At 33.5% G+C, this 24,647-nt stretch overlaps 2 protein-coding genes across 3 annotated transcripts in view; one reads left to right on the top strand and one right to left on the bottom strand.

The window, feature by feature from the left end:
• The window catches only part of LOC118203765 (uncharacterized), a 392,790-nt gene that overhangs the window by 216,449 nt on the left and 151,694 nt on the right, over positions 1-24,647 (top strand). The window lies entirely within an intron of this gene.
• On the bottom strand, positions 1,896-23,365 carry LOC118200611 (uncharacterized). 2 transcript variants are annotated; one of them, XM_035372585.1, is made up of 3 exons: positions 23,348-23,365; positions 15,883-16,240; positions 1,896-2,485 (listed from the first exon to the last, which is right to left on the bottom strand). In XM_035372585.1, exons 1-3 carry the CDS (start codon positions 23,348-23,350, stop codon positions 2,139-2,141), a joined length of 708 nt encoding a protein of 235 aa, XP_035228476.1. In that variant the 5' UTR covers positions 23,351-23,365; the 3' UTR covers positions 1,896-2,138. The 2 variants fall into 2 exon arrangements, with proteins under 2 accessions (XP_035228476.1, XP_035228469.1); XM_035372578.2 differs by lacking the exon at positions 23,348-23,365 and adding an exon at positions 23,055-23,207.

A 24,647-nucleotide genomic window follows, 5' to 3' on the forward strand; every position in this document is an offset into this window, starting at 1 on the left:
GAATAGGTATATATAAGAATATTACCAACCAATCATAAAAGAACACTACCAACCAATCATGAAAGAACACTACCTACCAATCATAAAACACTATCTATCATGAACACTACCTACCTATCTACCTACTAAGGAAGAATTACGGGACTATTGACTGCTGAATCGCTAAGATGTGATGTTTGTGGGAAACAAAATTACATTCATATATCCTATTAAAGAAACCGACAATACTGTACAATATTACGTCACGGACGCTGAGTTATTTCCCGTACTTCACGAAAACTCATTTGAGTACTGGACACGGACGACGTGTCAATGTTGAAAGAACATTCAACCAAATGCAAAAACGTTACTGACATTGAACTGTACCACCACCTTTGTAAGCCCTGCCAGAAAAAAACAAAAATGTGTTAAAAAGGGGATTGCTGTGAAACTTATGATTGTTTCTCTTACGCGTTTAAAGTGAAGTCTTGTGTGTCACATGCCCTTATGTATTTCCGTATCTGAGACTCCACAAGTAACAGTGGCTAGCTATTTGTCAAATTTTATTTGTGCTGTCATATGTAGATTTCAATAATCCTTTTAGTTAATTTTTAGGAAGTTTAGACTTAAATGAGAACAAGTAATATAAAAAAATTGGTCAATTTCTACTGACCTATGTAGCAATAAAGAAAAAAAATTATTTTAGTTACTTTTTATTAACAATATTAACATTTTTTCGTTTCTAATTTATGAAGCTGGTGGTGGTCTATAATTTATCATTCTATTCATATCTTGTAATGCTTCATTATTGCAAGGAACCTTTCCAGTGAGTTTCGAGAAGTCCAGTTCCTCAACTAATATTCCATCTTATGATTTCACACGACTCGAAACAACCTATGCTTGACCTGCTACGAAGAATGTTCGTACTGCACAACCTACAGTGGTATTTACGTATATATATTACTCGTATTTATTCTAATAAGCAAGGGGCATTTTAAAGTGTTATATTTTAAACATATAACATTATCACGTTAACATAGAAATATGGGAAGAATTTTCGATCCATAATGAGACACTGCATCCACTTCGTCCAACTCTATAAAACTATAATTCTTTAATTCCATGCACTTCAAAAATCTTTAGAACTCTTAGTTGTCTGCCACTTATTTTTGTTAAATATTACATTCCCATTAATCACAGTCATGTGCTATTATTTATACGTTGTTATAAAATAAATTTTTACAGCACGTGAGAATTCTTAATAAACGGTGCGCGTGATTTTAAAATCTTATAAAAGGAGGAAAACATCTCAGTTTGTAGTAGTTGCTTAGTTTGTTGTTGTTTAGAAAACTGCTCTTGTTGATTGTAGCGAATTCGCGGATTAGCGTTCTTTAGCTGTTTTGAATTACGTTCTATTGGACATTTGAGCAGTTAAAAGATAACTACTGTGAGATACTGTAATACTGCATGATAATTTGAGAAAATTGAAGCATTTTTGTTGTGATAATAATAAATTTTTGTTCATTTTTCATCGGACTTGTGCATTCATTTCATAACGAACCCGTACGCACGCAACAATATATTTAAAATAAAAACAGCATAGCTTTAGTTCGGATAAACGGGAATCCATAAGTAGGAATTGACTTGAATATGTGAAAAAAACTGTATTAACATCCAGTGTCATCCACTACAAATTAAAAAAAATGTATTTGAACTTGAGTGGATGAATAAAATGTATTTTATTAACGATTGAAAATTTGAATGAGGTATAGGGAGAGTGTGAGCTAATAGTAGGAATTTAAAAAATAATATTAAGCAACAGATCGTTAAACAAATAGCTCAATAGTTTTAACCGAAAAGCAAAAGGTGCGAATGATCAATAAAGAGATGTAAATAAAGAGACGCACACACATGAATCCTTTTGATTTTTCATCTTGCAATTCATCTTTGAGATACATATCAATGATATTAAAAATACCGAAGAGTATCAATATGACGATAACGGATAACACAAACATCTCTGACACAATGACCCTAAGCACACACTAAACCTATACTAGTGAAAGGTACTGGAAGTATAGTTAATAATAATAATATACTTAAAATAAATAAATTAAATTGTTCGTGGCGCTTTCGAAAAGCGTGGAAATCGAGATCGCTTAATAGAAGGGAAGGCCCATGTCTTTGAATAGGTCGGGGAATCCGCTGCTGCCACCGTAGCTGGGACCGGAACCCATGGAACCCATGAGTTTCTTCATAGCGGCTTCGGCTTCAGCTCCATGCATTTGTCGGTTGCTGACAACGTGGGTCTCGGTCACGTGGGTTGTGCCTCTGCTGTGGGGATCCCGGATGGTGTATTTCATTTCCCGTCCATGGGTCTGGGATTTGCTTTCGGCGTGTTGCTGGAAGGAAGAATGTTGTTGTGGGTAGTTGCTGCTGGTGCTGTGAGCTGGTTGTTGTTGGGCTTGGTATCCACTGCGTTTCAGACTGCCATAGTGGGATGGACCTGAAGATAAAATTAAAATGCTAATTAATAATCTTCTACTGACAAGACAACCTTCTCTTCTTTGATTACGGTTTTCCAGAAACCCATATATTTTCTGAAAGCTTATATCACAAGTAAAAATACTGTGACGTCTTAGGGGCAGAGGGACAATCGTTTAGGAGCTATGAAACCAACAAAGTATCATTGGAGTGTGTATAGATGGACATATTTCTGTAATGGCGTCTTTATTTCTTGTATGCTCATGCATTTTCTGCTTCCGAAGTACCTGATGGCAAAGTCCTACAAAAAGAACTGGTACCTGAAGGATTAACGGGAAAGATCCAGCCTCTAGATATTTCATTTTTTCAGACGCTACAGATCTTTTATTCGTTACATAACGGGCACAATCATTATCGAGACGCAGAAGTACATTTGGCATCGCGATAATTTTATGAACCTGCAGTCCATTTCGCTATATCAATTCACCACTCCTCGTTTTAAGAACTTGATTAAGTATGCTTTTTATAAGGGGACACTTATACGACGAAGCTGGAATGTGGATTGCGCCAATGGATTACTGCTTCGATTTATTGATAAATAATGAGTGTGCAAAGTGCGAGGCTATCACTTTTGTAAATTGTGACCACTGCGAACTGTCTTTCTGCTGCGTCCCGTCGTCTGTTCTGGGGCGTTCATGTAGTACCCAGCCGTCCCCATACGATCTTGGGGTGCTTTAGATAAAGGGGGACACGGTGCTATACCAATTAACCGCCATGTTAGAGGGGTGGTGCTCGCTAACCGTCACTAAACTAAACCGTCTTTCTGCCTGTCTCACTGTTTATTTGATGAATTACACATTGATTGTATCTTGTAATAGATTTTGTTTGAAGTCAACAACAAGTCGCATTTTCAACAAGCCAACGTATAATGTTTCTTCCTTTATATTGAGATCCTTACCTTCTTCCCATATTATTAGTTCATATAACACGTGAAACGAGCATTTTAGCGACTTTTAGTGTCATGTTTCCATTACTTTTCTGATACTTTGTTGGCCTTATAGCTCCTAAACGCTTGTCCATCTGCCCTTAAGATTTCACAGTTTTTCTACTTGTGACCATAAGCTTTTAGAAAATATATGGTTTTCCGGGAAACTAGATCAAAAGAGAGAAGGTTTACTTGTGATGTCAGCCCAAAATAAGCTATTTCCTTACAACTTGTAAAGTGCTAAACTTAAATGGGAACTGCTTTTCCTCGCACCTAATAACTGACGCTAAATGGTTACGTATTGCTTTTGTTACTTTGGCGAGTTATTACTTTGGCTACATTTTAACTATTAATACGCAAGATAACACTCAAAGTAAAAAACTAACGCTAACAAGTTGAGCTCAGAAAAGCGCAACTTGTGGGTAACACAACTAAAAATAGGAATATGTGAACAATATAGCTTTGGTTAGAGTAGATTGAAGGGTGCCCCTTGAATTATTGCGAAGTTGTGTTTTCATTTATCGCCAAGATGTTTCATTAATGGTAAGCTGAGTAGTTGAATGTTATGGAAACACTGTTATGACGTAATCGGTTGCATGATTGCGGTAAATTATGAATTACGGGAAAAGATTTGTAAGGGCGCTTGTGTTGTGTATTGGTTAGGAAGTGCATTGTTTACTTTGTGGTAAGATTAATTTGAAGTTTATGTACGATTTGGAACGAAAGGGGAAAAGAGCGTTAATTGAGTGGCGTGTAAATGAAGGTTTACTTAGAAGCCATTATAAGTGTCCTGTTTGTAAGAAACAAATTGCGCATGGTCGAACGTCGGAGGTTACCGGCACTGAGGGTATTTTTAACTCTTATTTTTGTGAATTTATGTAGCCTCGTCGGTATGCAGATTCTAGTTCAGATAATTTTAGGAACATCTTGGATGCTGTTAAGGAATTTTGTTTGACTGAAGAAAGGGAAATTTATAATAAGGTAAGTGGATATTTCCTTTGTGTAGTGCTAAGATGAATCTCCTTTTTTATGTTATTTGATTGCTTGATTTAAAATGTAGTTTATTCAGATTATACATTTTTTGTTGGCTGCTCCTTTGAATTTTTGAAATATAGAAATAGTGAATATAGATCGATCTGTACATGGACAAAATCAATGAAGTGCGCAATACCAAATTTTTGCAATTCTCTGATGTTTTTCTAAGTGAAAATAGGTCTATGTGTACATGGATACCGAAATTGTGCAATTCTTTGACTTGTTATTTTGTAATTAAGACACAATAACACGCCGAATAAATACTGATTCAGAAGTCAAACAACAAAAATTTTTGTTGTTTGACTTCTGAATCAGTTGTTATTTTGTCTTTGTAGTAGCTAATTTGGGGGCAAAAATCGCCACTACGCAAAGACAAAATAACAACTCAAAGAATTGCACAAACTCTGCATCCATGCACCGCCAAAAATTTCCAATTTTCGCCAAGGGGCACCCGTAAATATATTTTTACCATAGCATTTTACTAAAAGACAACAGATACAGGTAGAAGCTAGGTCAGCTTCTACTTGTACCTGTTACAGATCTGGTACTGCATTGCTTCCTGATACTACAGGTAATTGAGGTATTGCTGAGCCTAGCTAACTGCTAAGCTTTCCACTCTAATTCTGAGATAGAACAAGTGCATGTCCAGTACTATTCTTTTTAGATTCGAATTGATTTATGTAGCAACGCTTAAGTTCCACCGCAAGTTGTCTGTGTTATTGTAAAGCAAGAAGTACGCGTCTTTCTGATCGTAACTGAAAATAATAAAGGGATATTTTCACCCTTCTTTTGTGCTGGGATTATTTCACGCCTCTGTGAGAAGCCACCAGGTTCATTAGTAGGAACCAGTTTAGTTTATGTGGCCAAAGAGAGTTAGATCCTGTATGTTTAAACCGCTATTCACGTTAAGAAACTAAAATACTTTAATACTTTTATAACTGTTATCAGGCAACTCGGTAAAAACCTAAAAATTACTTTTCATCATCAAAATGAAAATGCTAACTTTAAACGTGACGTCAAGTGAAAAACGCGAAGAAAAGTGCAGGTTTTGATAAATTCATAAATAGCATTACGAATATAAGATTATTTCTGTCACCATTTATGAAACCAAATGCTAATCTAGAAAGTATTATACGCTTCCATAAAATCCGTGTGACGAAAAGATAAAATTAAAAATTTACGTTCAACAACAGTATTAAAACAGTTAAACTAAACTCAGTGGCACAACAGTCCTAGTGGGCCTGCAGTGCTCAGAAATCTGCTTTCTTGAGCGTGCCCCGGGGTACGTGAGCATATGCACTGAACAGGTGATCAGCTTGTCGCAGGACCCCCAGTGTTTAGTCCCCCAAGCGAACTTGGTACTCATTTTATCAACCCACTCAAGGAAGGAAAAGCTGAGTCGACCTTGCGTGGGGATTGAACCCCAGACCTGTGGTGCTGCTGCGCAACGCGCTGGCCACTGCGCCACCGGGCTTTGATGAAAACAGTTAGGTCGTATAAAAGTTTTGTCTCTGAAAAATCCCATATGTAAAGATAATTAAACAGTTATCAATCTATGAAGCACAGGGAATTGCAGGTTGAGGAGTTTTCAATATCTATTGAAATTCAAGCGTTTGCAGTAATTACTTTTATTTTTATAGATGGATTATCACTTTACGAGCATTGTAAAAAATATGACTTTTCCAGAGAAGAAAAGGCAGTATATTTGTCTATAACTGAATGTTTTATCCACCAACCATGGCAAAGAAACTGGTTTCTCTTAATTTCGTTTCAACCATACTTGGCCAAGAAACCGTTGAAATACACAGGATGCATTTTAGACCATAACTATTACAATTTTAAAGTTTATTTCTTTGCAGAGACTGCTAGCGCAAATTATATGCAAACTGGGGTTTGATGCTATCATGTCTTATGTTTGCGATTATGGGGAACTATGGATTTTATCGGATAGCCACAATGCACTACAACGTCTTAGTCAAACAATGAAATCAGCGTACCTATTCTGCTCAAACTAAGGAAGATCTTTCAGACCCAAGACGTCCACCTCCAGTGGAACCCACCACATGCTAACATTGGTGGTAATAAGACCGCTGATAGACTGGCCAAAGAGTGTAGTGAGAATGAAGCGGTCACTGGCTCTTCGGTCACTTATCAAGAACTATACTCAAATGAAAGATCTAAACTCTGTTTGTTAAAGATTTATCCTAAGTTTATAGCAGTTATTTTTAAGTTTGTTACACTTTCCTATCTCTCCTAATTTCAGCTTACAATTCCTTACCAGAATGTGGTATTAAAGTAGAAGTTCCACTGACTTCGATGGACAGAATTCAATTTTCTGAATAGCGCGCGTTTGCCTTTTTGACCACGTCTCTCAAAGCTGTTAATACTCTCGGCCGTATAACGTGCTTTGATAGCTTCGCTAGATAATTCGATATTTAGGGGCAAACTAGTTTAGAAATTGTGTTAACTTCGGCTAAATCTCTATAGTCAGTCATTAGTTAAGTTCTTATTTCTTACAATTGTTTTTAAGCCTGAGTGGATGTTTTATTGTACGTCCTGAGAAAGACGCCATCTGTGATTCTGTATTTTGAGCAATTTAATATTACGGGCCAACTAGTTAGAAACTGTCTTAGCTTCGGCTGAATCTCTTTAGTTAGTCATTAGTTAAGTTCTTATTTCTTATATTTTTTTAGTTTAACCCCAAGTGGTGGATTTGTTGTTCGCAAAGAAAGAAGAGTACAAATTTTGTTGAGAAAGGGACAGTCTGTACAAATTTAGTTTCAGAAATAAAGAGAAATTAACCCTTCTTGAGTTTTACGTTTCTGTTTCTGGACATAAGCTATTATTTTCTTAGTAGTTTATAGGTTCCTCTACACTTAGTTAATAGATAAAAAGGGGGATCCTTATAACGGGATCACGTTCTGAGCTGCAATCGGACTTCCTAAGGGAGATTTAACAACCGATCCGCTTATTATTATAGTTTTTTTTTTTTTTTTTTTGGTGGTCAACAACCTTCTGAAGCTGATCTGATATATGTGAGATCTTTCGAGAATAAGCAACAACAACAAAAATATGCAAACTGAATTTTTTCATTATCGCAGTTTTCATTATCGCAGTATGAAAGTATTAAGATATAAATACATAAACGCGGTGCTAAAAGTAAAATTTCTGATTATCTAATCATAATTCAGGAACAAAAAAAATAATAGCACAGATTATTAAATAGAATTTGGGAAGAATTAAAGCTATTTTAGAGGCCAGAAATACAACTTTTACAACACAGCAGCTAGGCAAGACTTCTTGACGACCAGAATACTGAGGGTCAGGATAGAAAGGCAAAAATGTACGATTAAGATGAAAAAAAAAATGTCCAAAATCTATTATTTAATAACCAAGTTTCCTGTAACACAACTTAACCCTTACCCCACACTGGTAACCTGAAAGTGAAAACTGTTGCAAGAAATGAAGCAGCTAAGTAATTTTATGCTAATTTTAAAACAGAATTTCCAAAACTGTAGCACATTCGTTTTTCTAGAAAACATTTGGGATAGAACTGCGAAAGCTTATTACAAGCATTTTATAAAACTTGGTACAGTACAACTCCAATTATCCGAACTCCGACTATCCGAATCGCTTTCAGAATTTTTCAGATTCAACTGAAGAAGAGAAGGAAAAGGAGAAAAAGGGAAAAGAAGCTCAGGGAAAGGGAAGAGACAGAAGAAGATGAGGATGAGGTTGTCATTTGAGGAACTAAAGGAACATTCTCTTCAAAATTCCTGGATGCTTAGAAGTTAGTGCTAAGGATACTGCCGAATGGATGGTGTGTGATTCGTCAGTTCCTGAGTTTCATATTCTAAATGATGACAAACTTATTGAAAGAGCGAGAGAAAAAAATGTCGAAGAAGAAGGTGATCTTAATGTCGAAGTTGAAGCAGACACAGGAGCATCAGCTAGTGAAACGTTTGCCGGCCTTGAAACTGCGCTGAAGTGGATGGAGCGTCAGCCCGAGTGTGACACCATGCAATTTCTCATTGTCAAGCGGATGCGCGACTTGGGTGCCCGAAAACGGATGAAGAAGGTCAAATACCTTACTTTGACCGAGATGTTCAGCAAGCAATGACTTTCGGCACTTGTAAGTACTGGGTAGTACGTTATGTAACATGTACGTAAAGGTGTTGCCTTTTCATTTTAATTAATTAAAATCTTTTTCTTTAAAAATAGTTTTCCTCCTATTTTCAACAGACAGTAGCTACAGTAATTAAAGTGTACGTAGATCCTTTCTTTGGGAAAAAAAAATTCAATAATCCGAATTTTTGATTATCCGAATGGGATCCGGTCCCAACCGAATCGGATAACTGCAGTTCTACTGTCAGTTGTAATACAAGGTTTTTATCTCATGTAACTAACAGAGAGAATTACTGCAAACAAATAAAATGGGGTAAATCATGTCAAATTGTCAATAAAATATCTAACACGAACTTAAAAAAATTCTAACAGTTCGATGCGAGTACGTACATAAAATTTAGAACACACACAAACTTTTGAACTCCTCTACTAAGTTAAAACGCTTATTACTGGCTATGATGAATCGCTAATTTAAGTAGTACACTTTATGTTGAACTATCAATAAGATATCTAAAGAATATCAAAATTGAGGCATCAAAAAGCATGAATGATTTTTTTTTCCCTCTACCATGAAATCCGCTCACTGAAATTTCCAATATAGGACAACCAAGCTTCGTTAGGATAATTTAATGTTTTAACCACGTTAACTACTTATTCTAAGAATAATCTCAGTTTATGTATATTTGGATGTATATTTTATTTTTGTTAATTATTTGTGTTGCATTTAAAAGCTAATTCTTTTACTACACTCCGATAATTTTATTTTTATGACTTTATGGAAATATAGGGAAAATGTAACTGAAAGTTATTTTTATTAAGTAAATAAATAACGAGATTTTAAAACTGAAGCCCACCAGCGGCAGAGCGATAAAGTCCCTGAACATTGGTAGTTCGGTCCGAGGTTCGAATCCCACAAACGGGTTGGCTGCATGGGCATTTTCGTGGTTTTCCCCATGTGTAATGTGTTAATACGAGCCAGTGTTTCTTAGAAATTCTTACACGAAGGCATCCCTCCCTTCCGTGTAACGCCTTAGAGCGGAACATGTAAATAATAATAATAAAGTTTAAAATCTCAAAAGTCATTTAATTACTGTGTACAACAATTTTTTTACTTACTTTTATACGTTAAATTTCAAAAAACGAATAAACATGACTTAAAATAGTAGTCGAATGCATCAGAAAGCTTTGATATATTGAAATAGCTTCAAATATTGGGGAATCAGATAAAGTATTAAAAACATTACAATCAATCCCGTAAAAGTTACTAAATTCAGGAAATTGAAACGAACACATGAATGACAGTTTTAAAGATTGTCTTTTGTATCTTTTTATGTTGTTGTTACTTATGCACACTTGTATGACGTAGGCAGCCCAAGCCCATGACATTCCTCGTGGCAAGGAGTGCTAGATTACGCCTTTCGTTGGCAACAGCCTTGAGCACCTAACAGGTGACAGTGCGATTTGGCTCAGTTCCGCCCTCAGTTTTGATAGAGAGCACCCCGGGGGGGATGGGTCCGTGAGTCTCTTGCCCCTCTTCCCTTCCTCCAAACCACACGAGAGGACGTTCGTCTCGCCGCATATTTAGAGTCCCGCCATGCCGCACTGACACTACACGTTTAAAACATCCGTGCCTCCTGCGGGATTCGAGCCCGGGCCCTTCGGCACCCAGTCAGCGACGCTAACCACTATACCGGTTGGGCGGTATCTTTACATTAATTGATGATTGAAGCAAAATAATAATAAAAAAGTATCGAATAAAAGATTATTGCAAAAGTATTAAAAAAGTTTTATTATTTAAAGATAAAGCTTCCTATTATTTATGATTGCAGCAAAATAAGATAAAAAATTGGATAAAACGTTTATTGCAGGAGTATTAAAAATTTTTATTATTTCATGGTAAATCTTTCCTGTTGTATGTTGTAAATTTCTTCACGTTAATATCTTAAACCAGAAATAATATTGCAAGAAACATAAGAAGCAAAATAATTTTAAAATAAACAGGTTCTAGATAAAAATGATTACTATTATGTGAAATACATTTGAAATAACGTACGAAAATTAAAAAAAAGAAAAAAAAAAATGCTTCGTAAATAAGTTCTATTGAAATGCAGAAGAAATATTGTTTTCTAAAGAGCAGTTTTAAGATAACTTTTATAAACACATTTATAACCAAGAGTGCTATTTTCATACACTTTTAACCCTTTGCGGCACAGTGTGTCCGGTCTGGACACACCTAAAAATTCCTTCTGTACTCACAGAAAAATTGAATGAAAAGGATTTATAGGTTACTATAGGTTACTCTGAAACTTCTTTATTTTTAGTAGATGGTAGCTCAACCAGTCTATATATTTTAGCCATGTTTAGTCTTTTTTTAAGCCCCCTTTTTTTCAAAGAAATATTCCAGATTTTTTTAGGGTATAAAAGAAATTGTTTGAAAAAGAAATTTCTATATTATGTTTTTGGCTGTATGCTAATCTCCTTATTCTATGTTAGTTTTAAATTTTTACTTTGAAATCTTGTTTAAACTCAAACGGCTAACCCTAGGTGTGCCCAGGCCGGGCTCACCGATCATGTAGGACAACTGAGAGTCTGTATTCTTTGTTTCTCCGCATCTCATCGGTCAGTTCTTTGACAATAATGCTCGTTTCAACGGTCTCTTCGAAGCTCTATTCAATCAGTGTGCCCACAGAATTAAAACGATAAGTGCTGTCTTCACAAAATTTTACTTTTTACTCTAGGCCTAATTAGACTGCCAACCTTTTTTTTTTTTTTAATCAAAACTCTGACTTTAAAAGGTACATTGCCGGAAAGGGTTAAAGGAAAAGTTTATTGCGAATATTAATTATTGATCTCTTATCACGATTCCAGATGCCATTTAACAAATTTAAGATTAAGATCCCGATGGGACAAATTGTAACGTTTTATTGCGTACTAAGTAAGTTGAAAATGGCATTAAATTTAATGCTGTTAGGTAAACAAAAGTACACTACGGGGAAAAAAAGGGGGACAGTTCTTTATCTGCCGCTTTACTGACCCGACAAATTCTACTTGCGTTTTTCATGTCTCGAAAGCGCGAGTTAGGGTATGTATTAGATTTATATATAGCATTATTCTAATATAAGTATTTTGACACAAAATCGGACATTTTCTGAAATGACATGCCATTTTTTTTTTTTTTCAATATTTCGATTCTACGCCTCAAATTATGCCCAACTACCAAGTTTTGTAAAACCTGAGCGAGTAGTTTTGTAAAAATTAGCTCTCTAAATTTTAGCTCCTCATTGTTAATTGAATTTGATATATATTTATTAATATCTACTTTTTATTAAATTTAGTTGAGTCCTTTTTCCAGAATTCGAAATTTAGGCTTAAGCCAAATAATAATTCACCCATTTTTTATTATTCGTTTTAAAATTTTGTATTTTAAATATTTTTATAAATTTTTTGACAAAATTTTTGTTCTATATAACCTATAAAAATTTTAACACCATCTTAAAGTAGATGTATATCTAAGCGTACTTGCAAAAAATTAGATTTAAAAAAATCTAATAAATAATAAATTTGAATAAAAATTCAAAATTTCCTAAAATATTCATGAATTTACATTTTAGCGCGTTTTGAAATTTTGCGTATTTAATATAAGCGATAATAACGAAGGTTTACGCACTTTGTTAAAATGATTTGAAAGAATGAACGATGGACCTTTTTTCCTCTGGTGCATCAATCAAAAAAAAAAAAAAAAAAAAAAAAAAAAGAGAAAGTAAATATGTTATTATAAATTAAGAACACCGTCAAGTGCATTAATTAGTCTTGGCGCAAACTGGAAAAAATATGCCAAGATAAATTTTTAAATTTGTCACCAAAAATTACGAAATTTAATATATAGGCATAATTTGAATCGTAGAATCGAAATATGGAAAATAATTCATACGTTATTTCAGAAAAGGTGCGACTTTGTGCCAGAATACCTACGTTAGAATAATGTTATATATAAATTTAATATCCTAAGCCGAGCTTTCGAGATATGAAAAACGCTATTTGAATTTCGTCAATCCGCCCAGTAGAATGGGAGATGCAGAACTGTTCTCTCACCCCCCCTTTTTTTTTTTTTTTTTTATTATTATTATCCGCAATGTACATTAACAGATTTAGCACCGAAACTATACACGCAGTCAAAAGGATTACTAAAAATTTTGACAAAAGTAAAAGTGAGTGATAATTTTTGTTGCGTGTTTAAACATTTCGCCGAAAAATTTCCCCGTTTCATAACCTTAAAATTTATTACACGATATCACACATATCTTCTGGTAACTTCATTATTGTGAATGTATTCATTAGAAATTTCATCAGTTTTGGTATACTAGTTAAATATTTTAATCCAGCATTCTCTTTTTAACATCTCAACTGTTGATTAACTGTAGAATAGTACTTATATACATTCTATCGGTGTTTTATACTGTAGAGACATTAGTTTATTTCGAAGCAAGAGATGTGAAAATTGAGGTATGCGCTCTCGGGTATCGAACCACGGACCTCTCGAATACGCGCCGAGCGTGCTGACCACTACACCACGAAGGCGCGATAAGTACGTTAAATACTCCCCCCTGCCAAATCCTGGTTTTGGAGAATCATCATCCGCCGCCTTCTTTAGTGACATTAGGTTATTTCGAAGCAGGAGAATGAAATGAACATGAAAAATTAGCAATGTCTTGTGGTGCTCGAAAGACGGACCTTTCCAATACGTCTTAAAATACACCACGAAGGTGTGCTAAAGGCGGGAGAAATACCTTATAATACTTTCCATTCTTATAAAAGTTAATAAAATGTTTTCAATGAAATTTTTGTTTAAGAAGTGTCTTAGTTTTAAAATTCTTTCATACCGTTTCATTTACAGTTAAGAAGTGCTCTAGTGTCGTCCAGACGGTGGGAGCCTAACTACGATACCGAAGGGTTCCTTACCCGGTTCGAAACCCGGGTAAGGCATGGATGTTTGTAAAAATGTATAGCGTCAGTATGGCATGACGGTACTCTAAGTATGTCTGGATATATATAAAAAGTATCTGGAAATAATACTCTTAGTTATAAATGTGTTTAAAAGTTATCTTAAAACTGCTCTTTTAGTAAACAATTTTTCTGCGTTTCACACCTTATTTACGAAGCATTTTTTTTTTTTTTTTTTTTTTTTTTTTTTTTTTTTTGTATGCTAATTCAAATGTTTTCATAGAATAGAAATCATTTTTATCTAGGACCTATTTCTTTTAAAATTACTTTCCTTACTTTGTTTCTTGCAGTATTATTTCTTGTCCAAGATATTAACTTGGAGAAATTTATAAGATACAGTAAGAAAGCTTTACCATGAAATAATAAAAATTTTTGAATACTACTGCAATAAATTTTTATTCAATGCTTTTTTCCTTATATTGCTGCAATCATAATTAGTAGGAAGCTTTAAATAATAAAGCTTTTCTAATACATTTGCAATAATCTTTTTATTCAATATATTTTTATTATTATTTTGCTGCAATCATAAATTAATAAACAGGTGCCGCCCAACTGGTATAGTGGTTAGCATCGCTGACTGCCGTGTCGAAGAGCCCGGGCTCGAATCCCGAAGAAGGCATGGATGTTTGTAAATGTATAGTGTCGGTGCGGCATGGCGGCACTCTAAATATGCGGCAAGCCAAAAGTCCTCTCGTGTGGATCGGTGGATGAGAAGAGGGGGTGGGAGCCCCCAGATATCCCCCCCCCGAGGTGCTCTTCCTCAAAATTGGGGCCGGAAAATAAAAGTCCAACCTCTTTTTGGAGTAGGCTTTGGCAACCATTGTTTCATGTAATATGCACAACAACAACAACATGTGAAAATAACAATTGCTTGTCTCTTCCCCCAAAAATGATTTTGATTCAAACAATTGTATTCAAATCATTAACATACATACATACATACACACTCACACACACACATATATATATATATTGATTTAATGAACTGAAATTCGTTGAAATCGAAATTAATTTCTTAATACTTGTGCAATAGCTGGAAAGTAAGATAATAATAATTTATTTACTAAAGTAAGATTGACTATATTATCGCCTAATATAAATTTAGTAGAATGTATCTAAATGAAGTAATCAGAAGTATGAAATTTAATCCTGAAAATAATATTTTTAAAGGAACTTGAATTTAAACCATGAAAGATGTAAATACAAAAAGTAATTAACCAAGTAATTATCGTCATTGATTGGAAACTGATTGACCTTTCAAGGAGAACAAACCACCCCCGTTCAATTACAATAATTAATAAATACGAAGGTGTTTCGTCTTTTACTCAAGAATGAGGATGCCAAACTGCCAACTTTAGTTAAGGCCAAAGTTGTAGTCGAGCTTTAATTAAATTAGTGAGGCTAAAGAGATGAATTAAGATGAAGTAGTTCTGTTAAGTTCTTTATAGAAATCTGGAGATATTATAGCCAAATTAAGTAGAGCAAAGAATTCATTTTGAATGTAACATTTCCGTGAAGTTAAATATAGCCAATTTTTTTAGAAATCTCGAGTTAATATAGCCAAATTAAATAGTAAAAATATTTTACTATATACTTGACGGGTGTTGTGGAACCCAAAAATCTAAAAAAAAAAAAAAAAAAAAAAAAAAAAAAAAAAAAAGATGATTTCGGATTTTTGCATTTTCAAATTCTCTACACTTTTATCTTTCTAAAAATACCATTCTTTAATCTGTATGAAAATTAGAACTGTAAAAGTCATTGAATGCTTTGATGCATGAGGATTTTTACATAAAAAGGCGTTTTTCTCCAAACGTGATTTATCTGTTCTCGATGTACCTTTTCTCAGGAACTACTGCTTACAGGTATCTAAAATTTTTATGGCTTATTAGGTTTCCTAATATTTATTAAAATGAGTTTTTGTGATAAACTAAGAAAAAAAAAAGTTTTTTTTTTAAATTTTTTTCTGTGAGAAAAGTGCTAAATTTTACTATGCCTAGCAAAATATTCTGTAAATTACTCTAAAATTCAAAATGTTTCAAAAGCTCATTTCAGTATAAGCAGAAATGTATAGTGTAATTAAGGTATACTTTAATTACACAAAAAATTTCAAGCTTCAATCTACAGCAGATTTTGAGAAAAGGTACATCGAAAATGGCCAATTTAACATTGTCGATATAGAAGTTTCTGATACCCCTTGAATAAAGTGTATGTATTGTTATTTAGTTGTGAATTTTATGATTATTTGCATTCAAACTTAAGTTTAAATCCATTACCATGTGCTGGTGCTCCGTAACTAGATCCGGAAGATGCGCCGTAACCAGCACCACCTGCTGCTCCGTAACCGGCGTTAGCTGGAGCGCCGTAGTGTTGTGCAGGAGCGGAGTAGTGACTAGGAGCTGCAGGAGCAGATCCGTATTGCCTTCCACCACCGTAGGAGCTGGGGGCTCCGTACCCGCGAGACCTCTGACCGTATGCTGCAGGTCCCCTCGAAGAGTGTCCGCCAGCTGAGTATCCGTTTCCGCCCCTGTGACCTAGGGCGTTTCCCGAATGGGGTGCACCGTAACGACTGTCACCGACGAGGGCGGAGAATCCCAACGTCGTAACGCTGACGAGCACGGTAAGGATTAACAGCTGTTGAGAAAAGAAAAATACAGTCAGTACCAGCGAAAAACGTTTTGCTTTTCAAAATTGAAATACGATATATAACACTCTACTAACTGACTGGAAAGGGGGGATGTTTTCATTTTTTGTCTCGGTTGATAAAAAATGCTACTAAACTTGTATAAACCACATTTCATTCGTTTAATCCGACCTGACCACTTTTCGTTCTTTCTTTCGTTACCGATATGTGCTCTCATTAGTCAGTTGATTTAGATTTAAAAGTTTCATTTTCTGACAGCTTCGTTGGAGGAAAAAAAAATAAATAAATAAAGCTGCTCGTGCCCTTTTAATTATTCGGAGCACGGAATAATGCCATTCTCGTGATAAGTATCAAAAATGAAACTGGTGTGTCATCTGAGAAGCGATTTCAGGATAGAGAGATCAATGAATCTGAGGAAATTTCTTTGCAATAATCTGGATCAAAATTTGCTCAGCACATTTTCTCACAAGTTATAAAATTTGTTAAAGATGTTTCATTTATAAAGGATTTTTAATTCATTAAAATCTAGCGGAAGTACCCGATGCCAGTTAAGTTAGATTGAGATTAATGCGTCTAACAACAGACAGAACGAAACCGCTGTAATCCTTCTCTAATAAGGATGCAAGAAATACGATTCATAGTCATACATTTTTCAGTCTCATGCGGTATGAAACCCACATAAAAAATTTCGATAGAAAAATAAACTAATTCTCTGTCTTTATATCAACAACAATGGCATGCAGTTTTTAATGATTTTCGTCTTTCTAATCAAATGGTCATAAAATATTAGGTTCCGTCCAATATTTCACCTATATTCAATTTTAATCCAATAAATGTGGCAAAAAATTCATCATAATTGATCGGAAATCAATAACGCGAACAAACGCACAGACATCTTCTTATATATAAAGATTATGTAAAAAATTACAAATTTTTTATTAACAAACTTTACAATTTGAAAGCAACACGTTTCGAAATAAAGCATTTTTAGCTCCAACGCGCCATTCGGAGAAATGAGTGAAAAAATTAGTGTTTTCGTAGTTTTTAATTAATATCTTGGCTAATTAAAATCGTGCGAAGATGGGAATAATCGAAATGGCTTTCCGCGAAGTTTTGGAAAATCGGGAATAGTATATTTAATGTTTGGCAATGCTATTTTTGTTTCCTCTTAAAACTTCGAAATTTTTTAATAACAAACTCTAGGATTTGAAAGCCAAAGTGGCAACACTTCTCGAAGTAAAGCAGATTTTTATCTCCAGCCTGCAAGACTGTTGTCAGTCGGAAAAATGAGGGTGAAAATGAGGGTTTTCAGCGTTTTTAATTAATATGCCTGATTTTAGCTATGCTTTTTCTTTTTTTTTGGGGGGGGGAGAGTGAACGTCGACTTTTTCCAGGACTCAGAAAAGAGTTGTAGTGAGTTTAGTGACCATAGCTATAGTAGTGACTTAGTTAATCGCGAACAAACACACAAACAGACATTCTTTCTTTATATAAATATATAGATATATTTACGGATTTCCCCTCGGAACGAAGATTAGTGTGATCAGTTTTAAAGTACAAAAATTGTCTGCGATTTTAGTGCCATTCTACTCTCGTTTACTCCTACATCCTATATAATAATAATACCAACAATGAAACCTCAAGTTCAACAACAAAATAAGTAAAAGCTCAACATGCTAAACTTAAAAAGAATTCTACTTTAAAAAATACACTATGTATTAATTTTTAAGGTCGTTACCAAGCCCAATAATATAATCAAAATATTATTTTTCAAATGCATAGTCTTCACCAATCGTAATGATCCTGGAAAAAAATTTCTGAAGTGAATTAATCTAAGCTGGACATTATATCCGAAGAAAGATCCAAAAGTCTATAAACATTTAACAAACTTCTAGTCGGTGTTATAGTCTACAACGCATGATAATTCAATTAAGAAAGAAATTCTTATAAACGTGAAGATTGATTAAATTTGAGTAATGGATTAATATGGGTTATCGTGATTTTTTAACAAGTATATTTACCAGATGTGACCAATGGAGCGTTATTCCACGTTACGTCGCTTGAAAATTACGTCTTACACTGAACTTTCAGGAGAAATCGAGTGATATGCTATGCTCTTACGTTTAGCATATATGATTAGTTAGATTGAACCTATGTGGTTTTGTTAACAGAACTGTCGGTTAACAATGAAAATGAAATGCAAATGAAAGAAATGGTATTTGGCGGCATGCATCAAATATTCCTAATGAAATGCTGTTTCTGCTCTAGAAACATTTTAGTTCATTTCCGTACATAATTAATCGGCAATGATGTTTGCCGAGTTTAGAATTTTATAAATATAATTTTATGGACAACGCGCTATATGGAGGGGAGGACAAATTGTAAATAAAATATCTGATGGTCAAATTTCTTTAAAAAAAAAAAACTTTTATAAAATTTCTGCCCAATTTCGTTAATAAATATCGCAAACCCTCTGAAGTACTTTTTTTTTCCCTAAATGTATACAGATTTCTGTGTCATGCTATAGACGCACATAGAAAATCTGGGCGTATATGTGCATATAAAAAGAATCTAGAATAGGTTTTTTTCCCCTCTTGATTTTTGTGGATGGGGGGAAAGAGAAAGGAATAAAAGTATTCAGCGAATTTTCTGAAAATAGTACTTAAAATGCACAAAATAAATTTTTTAAAAAAATCCGAAAGCTTTCAGATTTTACGTTACGCCCAAAGGGGCCTTTTTTTTAACGTTTTAGGTGTTGCCTTTAGTTATTACATATCATGTTCTTCGCACTTAAACCATAAAATTCAATTCAACAGCAATATCACAAATTAATTTTAAAAACAGTCTATCTTTAGAATTTCCTATACACAGTGTCGCGCGCTGGAGATAAAAAGGGTTTTCTTTTTCGCACAGAGTTGTCATTGCTCGCTTTGAAATCGTTGAGTTTCTTAATCAAAAATTCGTTAAAGTGTTACAAAATATGAAATCGATAACAAAATAAATTCCAAATTCGGACTTCCAGATGCCCATGTTCGGGTTGAGCATTACATTATTCAAACGTTGATGGCTTTAAGTACAGTTGGTCTTTCACAGTGCGAGAAACATACATAAATTTATGCAGATTCTTATTGTTTAATTTCTTTAAATATAACAAAGGGCGATAAAATTTGGTGGCAACAATTTGAAAAGTGATACAGCCTTTTAAAATTTCCAACGCAAAACGCCAAAACGGAATTAATAGTCCTGCTGGGCTAACAAAGTAATCTGTTGTTTTGATTTTTTAATAATTCATTATTTTTATTCATTTATTTTAGTGAAATGTTTCAGTCAAAGTCGCAAGATGTTTCAGCTATTGAATAACAGTGAGTTATTTGCAGCAGATTCATACAACTAGCACAAAAGCTTTCCAACTCTTTTCTGCGCCATGTACCTCTTTCACTGTTGCTAGGCAGTCATTCCCCTCCCCCTCCTTTTCCAAACTGGAAAAATATACATACATTCAAATTTAGATTATTTTTTCATGCATTTTATAAATTAAACAAGAAAGATATAGAAAAGATTGATGTTTACCAAAGCTTGAATAAAAGTAGTTTTTATAGTCATAAACTAAAAATCTAATAGCAAATAAGGGCTCGTCTCATTCTTTCCCCTGAAACTGTGAAATTTTCCCTTAGGGATAATTCTTCTCTTTTCGAGAACCCTTGAACTGACATTTAAGAACTAACATCACTCGAACTTTGCAGTTTTAAAACAATAATGTTCAATAAAGTAAGAAGAAAAGAATCATTTTAGGGGAAATTTGGAAGAAAATTATTTCTTGTTTCAGTGGTACGCAATTATGTACTATGTACTACTTCACACTATGTAATTACGGGAATTTCTTTAAAATTTGAATCGTGCTGTAAAATAAATGGGTAAAAGTTGCAGACTTATTTATTAAAGCGTTTCGCTTTAAAATATTTTTAAGTATTTCGCATAGGATCCAAGTTCAGAGGGGGTGTTTAGGTTACTTTCTTAAAAATAAAATTTTAAAAAAATTCTGTGAATTTTACTCAACCATTACCCTTTTTAAGTCCAAAGGGGAAATTTGCTCAGAAGGGCTAGTAATTTCGTTTTGGTAATTTGCGTTGATTCACTGTAAACGGGCGCCCACCAGCGGCCGAGCGGTAAAGTCGCTGAACACTGGTAGTTCGGTCCGAGGTTCGAATCCCGCGAACCGGCTGGCTGCATGGGTGTTTTCGTGGTTTTCCCCATGTGTAACGTGTATACGAGCCAGTTTCCCTTAGAAAGTCCTCCACGAAGGCATCCCTCCTCTTAGGCAGATAGCCCTCGTGTGCTTTGCCGTAATTAAATACACCAACACCGTAGACGGCGAATCACTTTTTAAATTGTTGCCACCCAATATTAGAGACCTCTATTATATTTAAAGAAATTAAATAATGAAGAATCTTCATAAATGTATGTATGTTTCTCGCACTGTGATAAAACAATGGCACCTAGAGTTGTCGAATTTTGAATAACGTACGTCTCCACCTAAATATAGGCATCTGGAAGCCCAAATTTGGAATTATCTATTTCATATTTTGTTAAGCATTGAGTTTTTGGTTAAGAAACGCAACAGTTTCAAAGCGGATAATGGGAACACTGTACGAAAAAATAAACATTTTTACCTCCAGCGCTCGAGACTGTGTATGGTAAATTCGAAAGATATTGCTGTTGAACCGAATTTTATGGTTTAAGTGGGAAGAACGTTATATTTAATAAATAAATGTAACACACAAAACGTTAAAAAATTGGCCCCTATCTGAAAGCTTTCAGTGTATTCTGATGATTCTACATCTGAAAACTTCAGTGTATTTTATAAAAACTATACGTATTTCCTAAGGTAACAGATATTATTACTTTTTTTAAAAAAAAAAAATTGAGATAGCATTTTACTGCTTCGTTGAAAAGAATTGCAATATTAGTTTTTCAGTTAAGCTAGGTCAAAAAATTTAGATTATGTGTTTTTCGAATCTAGAAGCATTTTGCATCTAGTGATTAAGTTTTACATTTCTTTTTACTAGTATCAAAATTAAAGTAAACAATGCTTGAAATGGGGAAGACATTTTATTTAAAAATATATTCAGATCTTAGATTTCCGTTAGTAATTAAAAGGAACTAAGACTTTTTTTTATGAACTCTTTGATTTAGACTTTCGAGAAAGGAGTGACCCTTGACACTCTATAAAAGTTTCTGATTTTTTAAATGCTGATAATTAATTTCGTATTCCCCGATAAACATAAAATTGAGCAACTAATACCTGCATATACATTATAAATATCGTCATTTAATTAAAATTGAAAAAATTACAAGAAACATCCAAGCATATAAAAACTAGTCTCCACATTTTGACAAGTTGAAGTAAAATCATAGCACTCCTTCAGTATTCGATGCATTCGAGTCTTTTCATAGAAACAATTTCGATAAACATTTAAGCTTATATTTCACTTGAATAACATCTAGCTAGAAAATATTTCTTCAGTTTTTAAATAAATACTTCTTTTTAAATTTTATACACTATTTTAATATTTAATAATTAAATATTTTCAACTTTTTCTTTTTCCTTAAATTTTCTTTTATTTTATAAAAAGTATATGTATTTCCTAAGGTAATGGGTATTTAATTATCATTATAAATTTAATAATGCATTGAAAGATGTCGATTTTCAAATTAATAACCTATAGTATGTGTTTATACAATATTCAGGAAGAGTTAACAAAAAATGGTTAGTATAAACTGCTTGCTCCAAAAGTACAATACTTTTATGTTCATATTATTAATAAAAATACTCGAATATCTAAAAATACCTTCAACATAATTTTACAACTTTTTATTTAATAATTACTTAATTAAATTAATTAAACAATTAAAAAAATAAAAATTAAGATTAAAAGTATAATTGTTACTACTGTTAGGAAAAATGATATACAGGAAAAAATTAATAATTGAACAATTTTAAATAATAAATTTTTCCTAACAGTAAATAATAAATTTACTTAAATAAATGTTCCCTAACAGTAGAATAAATTTTACAGAATGTTTTTAAAATTTATACTGTTACACAGTTTCCTAACAGTATAAACTTTTAACTGTTAGGATAAAATTAAACTCCTACGTTAGGAAAAATTTAGTCTCCTAACAGAAAATAAATTTTTCCTAACAGTAGTAACAAATATTTTTTAATCTTAATTTTTATTTATTCAATAATTATTAAATTAGTGTATCAGAAAGCTTAACAGAAAATTAATTTTTGTTAACAGTAGTAACAAATACTTTTTAATCTTAATTTTTATTTATTCAATAATTATTAAATATTAAATTATGGTACAATATTAAGAAATTTCCGAATATTTCAAAATAAAATTTTATTATATAAAGATAATTACTCAGTATATTGATTTGAAATGATCGTTGAAAATGAATCGAATGAAAATGATCGTTGAAATGATTGATTTGAAATGATTATTTTAAAAGTCGTTTTAAATTTTGTCATCGTTTACTTTTGGCATAAATTTCATCTTAATCGAAATTAAAAATTTAGACAATTAGTTTATGGCTATACTAATAAAAGACGAGATAATTATTAAAATAAAAGTGAATATGCTATTATTAGAAAAATGATCTATTAATGGCACATTTACAGTCCAATGTAAGATATGAAAAATGAATATTTAGAGGACTTGTTAAATGACAAATTGACAAGTAGTTTGCAAAGAGCATTGGTGAAATGTCTTAACATTTGAATACTGAGACAAAACTTACTTGCTTCATGTCGTTGTCGATAGATAGTAACTCTCGGATATATCTGAAGAAAATTTTGATCACGGTTAGCCAGATATAGGGAATTAGAATACGACCTCCCAAACAGTGCCGCCCTCTATAGATATATGTCTAATCACGCAAAGAAAACACTTTTTTTTTTTTTTTTTTTTTTAAGATTGCACGTGAAAAGGATTTGACCCGGTTGGCGTCATCGCTGCCGGTTTGGCGTTGGCCCCGACCTTTCCCTTCCCCCGCCCATACTCGCTGCAATTAGAAATAGGTGATGGGGTTACCATTTAGTTGCAACAACTCTTGGCAAGGATTCGTCTACTTGGCGCGTATGGTAGAGCTGTTACGGATAATAATTGGTTGATATCGCGAAGGGCAATTAAAATGAGCGGGAGGGTTATGGGCTTTAAATGCAGCGATATGTGCCAAGGTGGTGGATTTCCTTTTTTTTTTTTTTTTTCTTTTGTACAGGTGTTCCAGATCAAATGTTCAAGGATCGCGGGGTCAGTCATTTCCGAGGTTTATCAGGGTCATCGTTTTGAAGGGGATTTTGAAAGCCCGCCTACGATCTCCGAGAAGCATCTGTCCAGTAAGATGAAGAATCTTAACTGTAGAAACAATCGGTATTGTCATTAATTCAGTCAGTATCAAATATCCCTTTCGGTTTTATTTCAACAATGAAATCCATTCAAACCCAAGACCGTACTTTTATCCAGACTCTAAGTTGTGTTGTTTACTCTCACCAGATTGTTTTCGAAACTTCAGACTATAAAATACGTAGTTTCGGGGATCATTTAAATATTTATTTTTAATTTAATTTTCCAAAATTTACTTTTTCTCATCGCATTACAACTTGATCTCAAATCGAACTTTTCTTTCGTTGAATGCAACATACTGAGTACTAAACGTCCAAAGGGGTGGCTTTTTTAACATTTTGTGTGTTACCTTTATTTATTAAATATCATGTTCTTCGCACTTAAACCATAAAATTCAGTTCAGCAGCAATGTCGCAAAATAATTTTAAATTGAGCCAATCTTTAGAATTTCTGATACAGTCTCACGCGCTGGAGATAAATGTTTTTTCTGTACAACGTTGTCACGGCTCGCTTTGAAATCCTTGAGTTTCTTAATAAAGAATTTGGTTAAGTTTTACAAAATATTAAACCAATAATGAAACAAACTTTAAATTTCAAATGCCCATATTTCGGTGCAAATGTACCTCATGTAAAATAGGATGGCTCTACTTTCATTCTAAATAATATATTCCTTATATTTAATCAGGATCTGCCCATCTAAGATACACGTCTGCACACCCAAACACTGATTTATTTACTTCTGCAGGTTTTTTTTAGTTTTCACGAACATAGCCGACTTCAGGGTCTCGTTATCCAATACATCATAAATGACTAAAAGAGGAACTAGAGTTTTGAAAAAAAAGGTTGATATCGTCATCTTCATGTAACTGTAGAATGAATCTTTATGACCTGTTGCTAATGTGTTGCGGCTCATTTGTGCCATATTTCACTTCATAAAAAATAACTGTATTACCGTCATGCTAATTGAGTCAGTGGACATTTCTTATCC

This window comes from Stegodyphus dumicola, chromosome 10 (genome assembly GCF_044657685.1).
Source record: "Stegodyphus dumicola isolate Sdum_Otavi_A_Nest chromosome 10, ASM4465768v1".
NCBI classification, from domain to species: domain Eukaryota; kingdom Metazoa; phylum Arthropoda; class Arachnida; order Araneae; family Eresidae; genus Stegodyphus; species Stegodyphus dumicola.

Bases quoted from the DNA above. Each gene is read 5' to 3' on its own strand.
- LOC118200611 (XM_035372578.2), bottom strand. The intron at 2,486-15,882 runs GTAATGGATTTA...TTTTATCTTCAG, and splicing joins TTACGGAGCACCAGCACATG to GTCCATCCCACTATGGCAGT.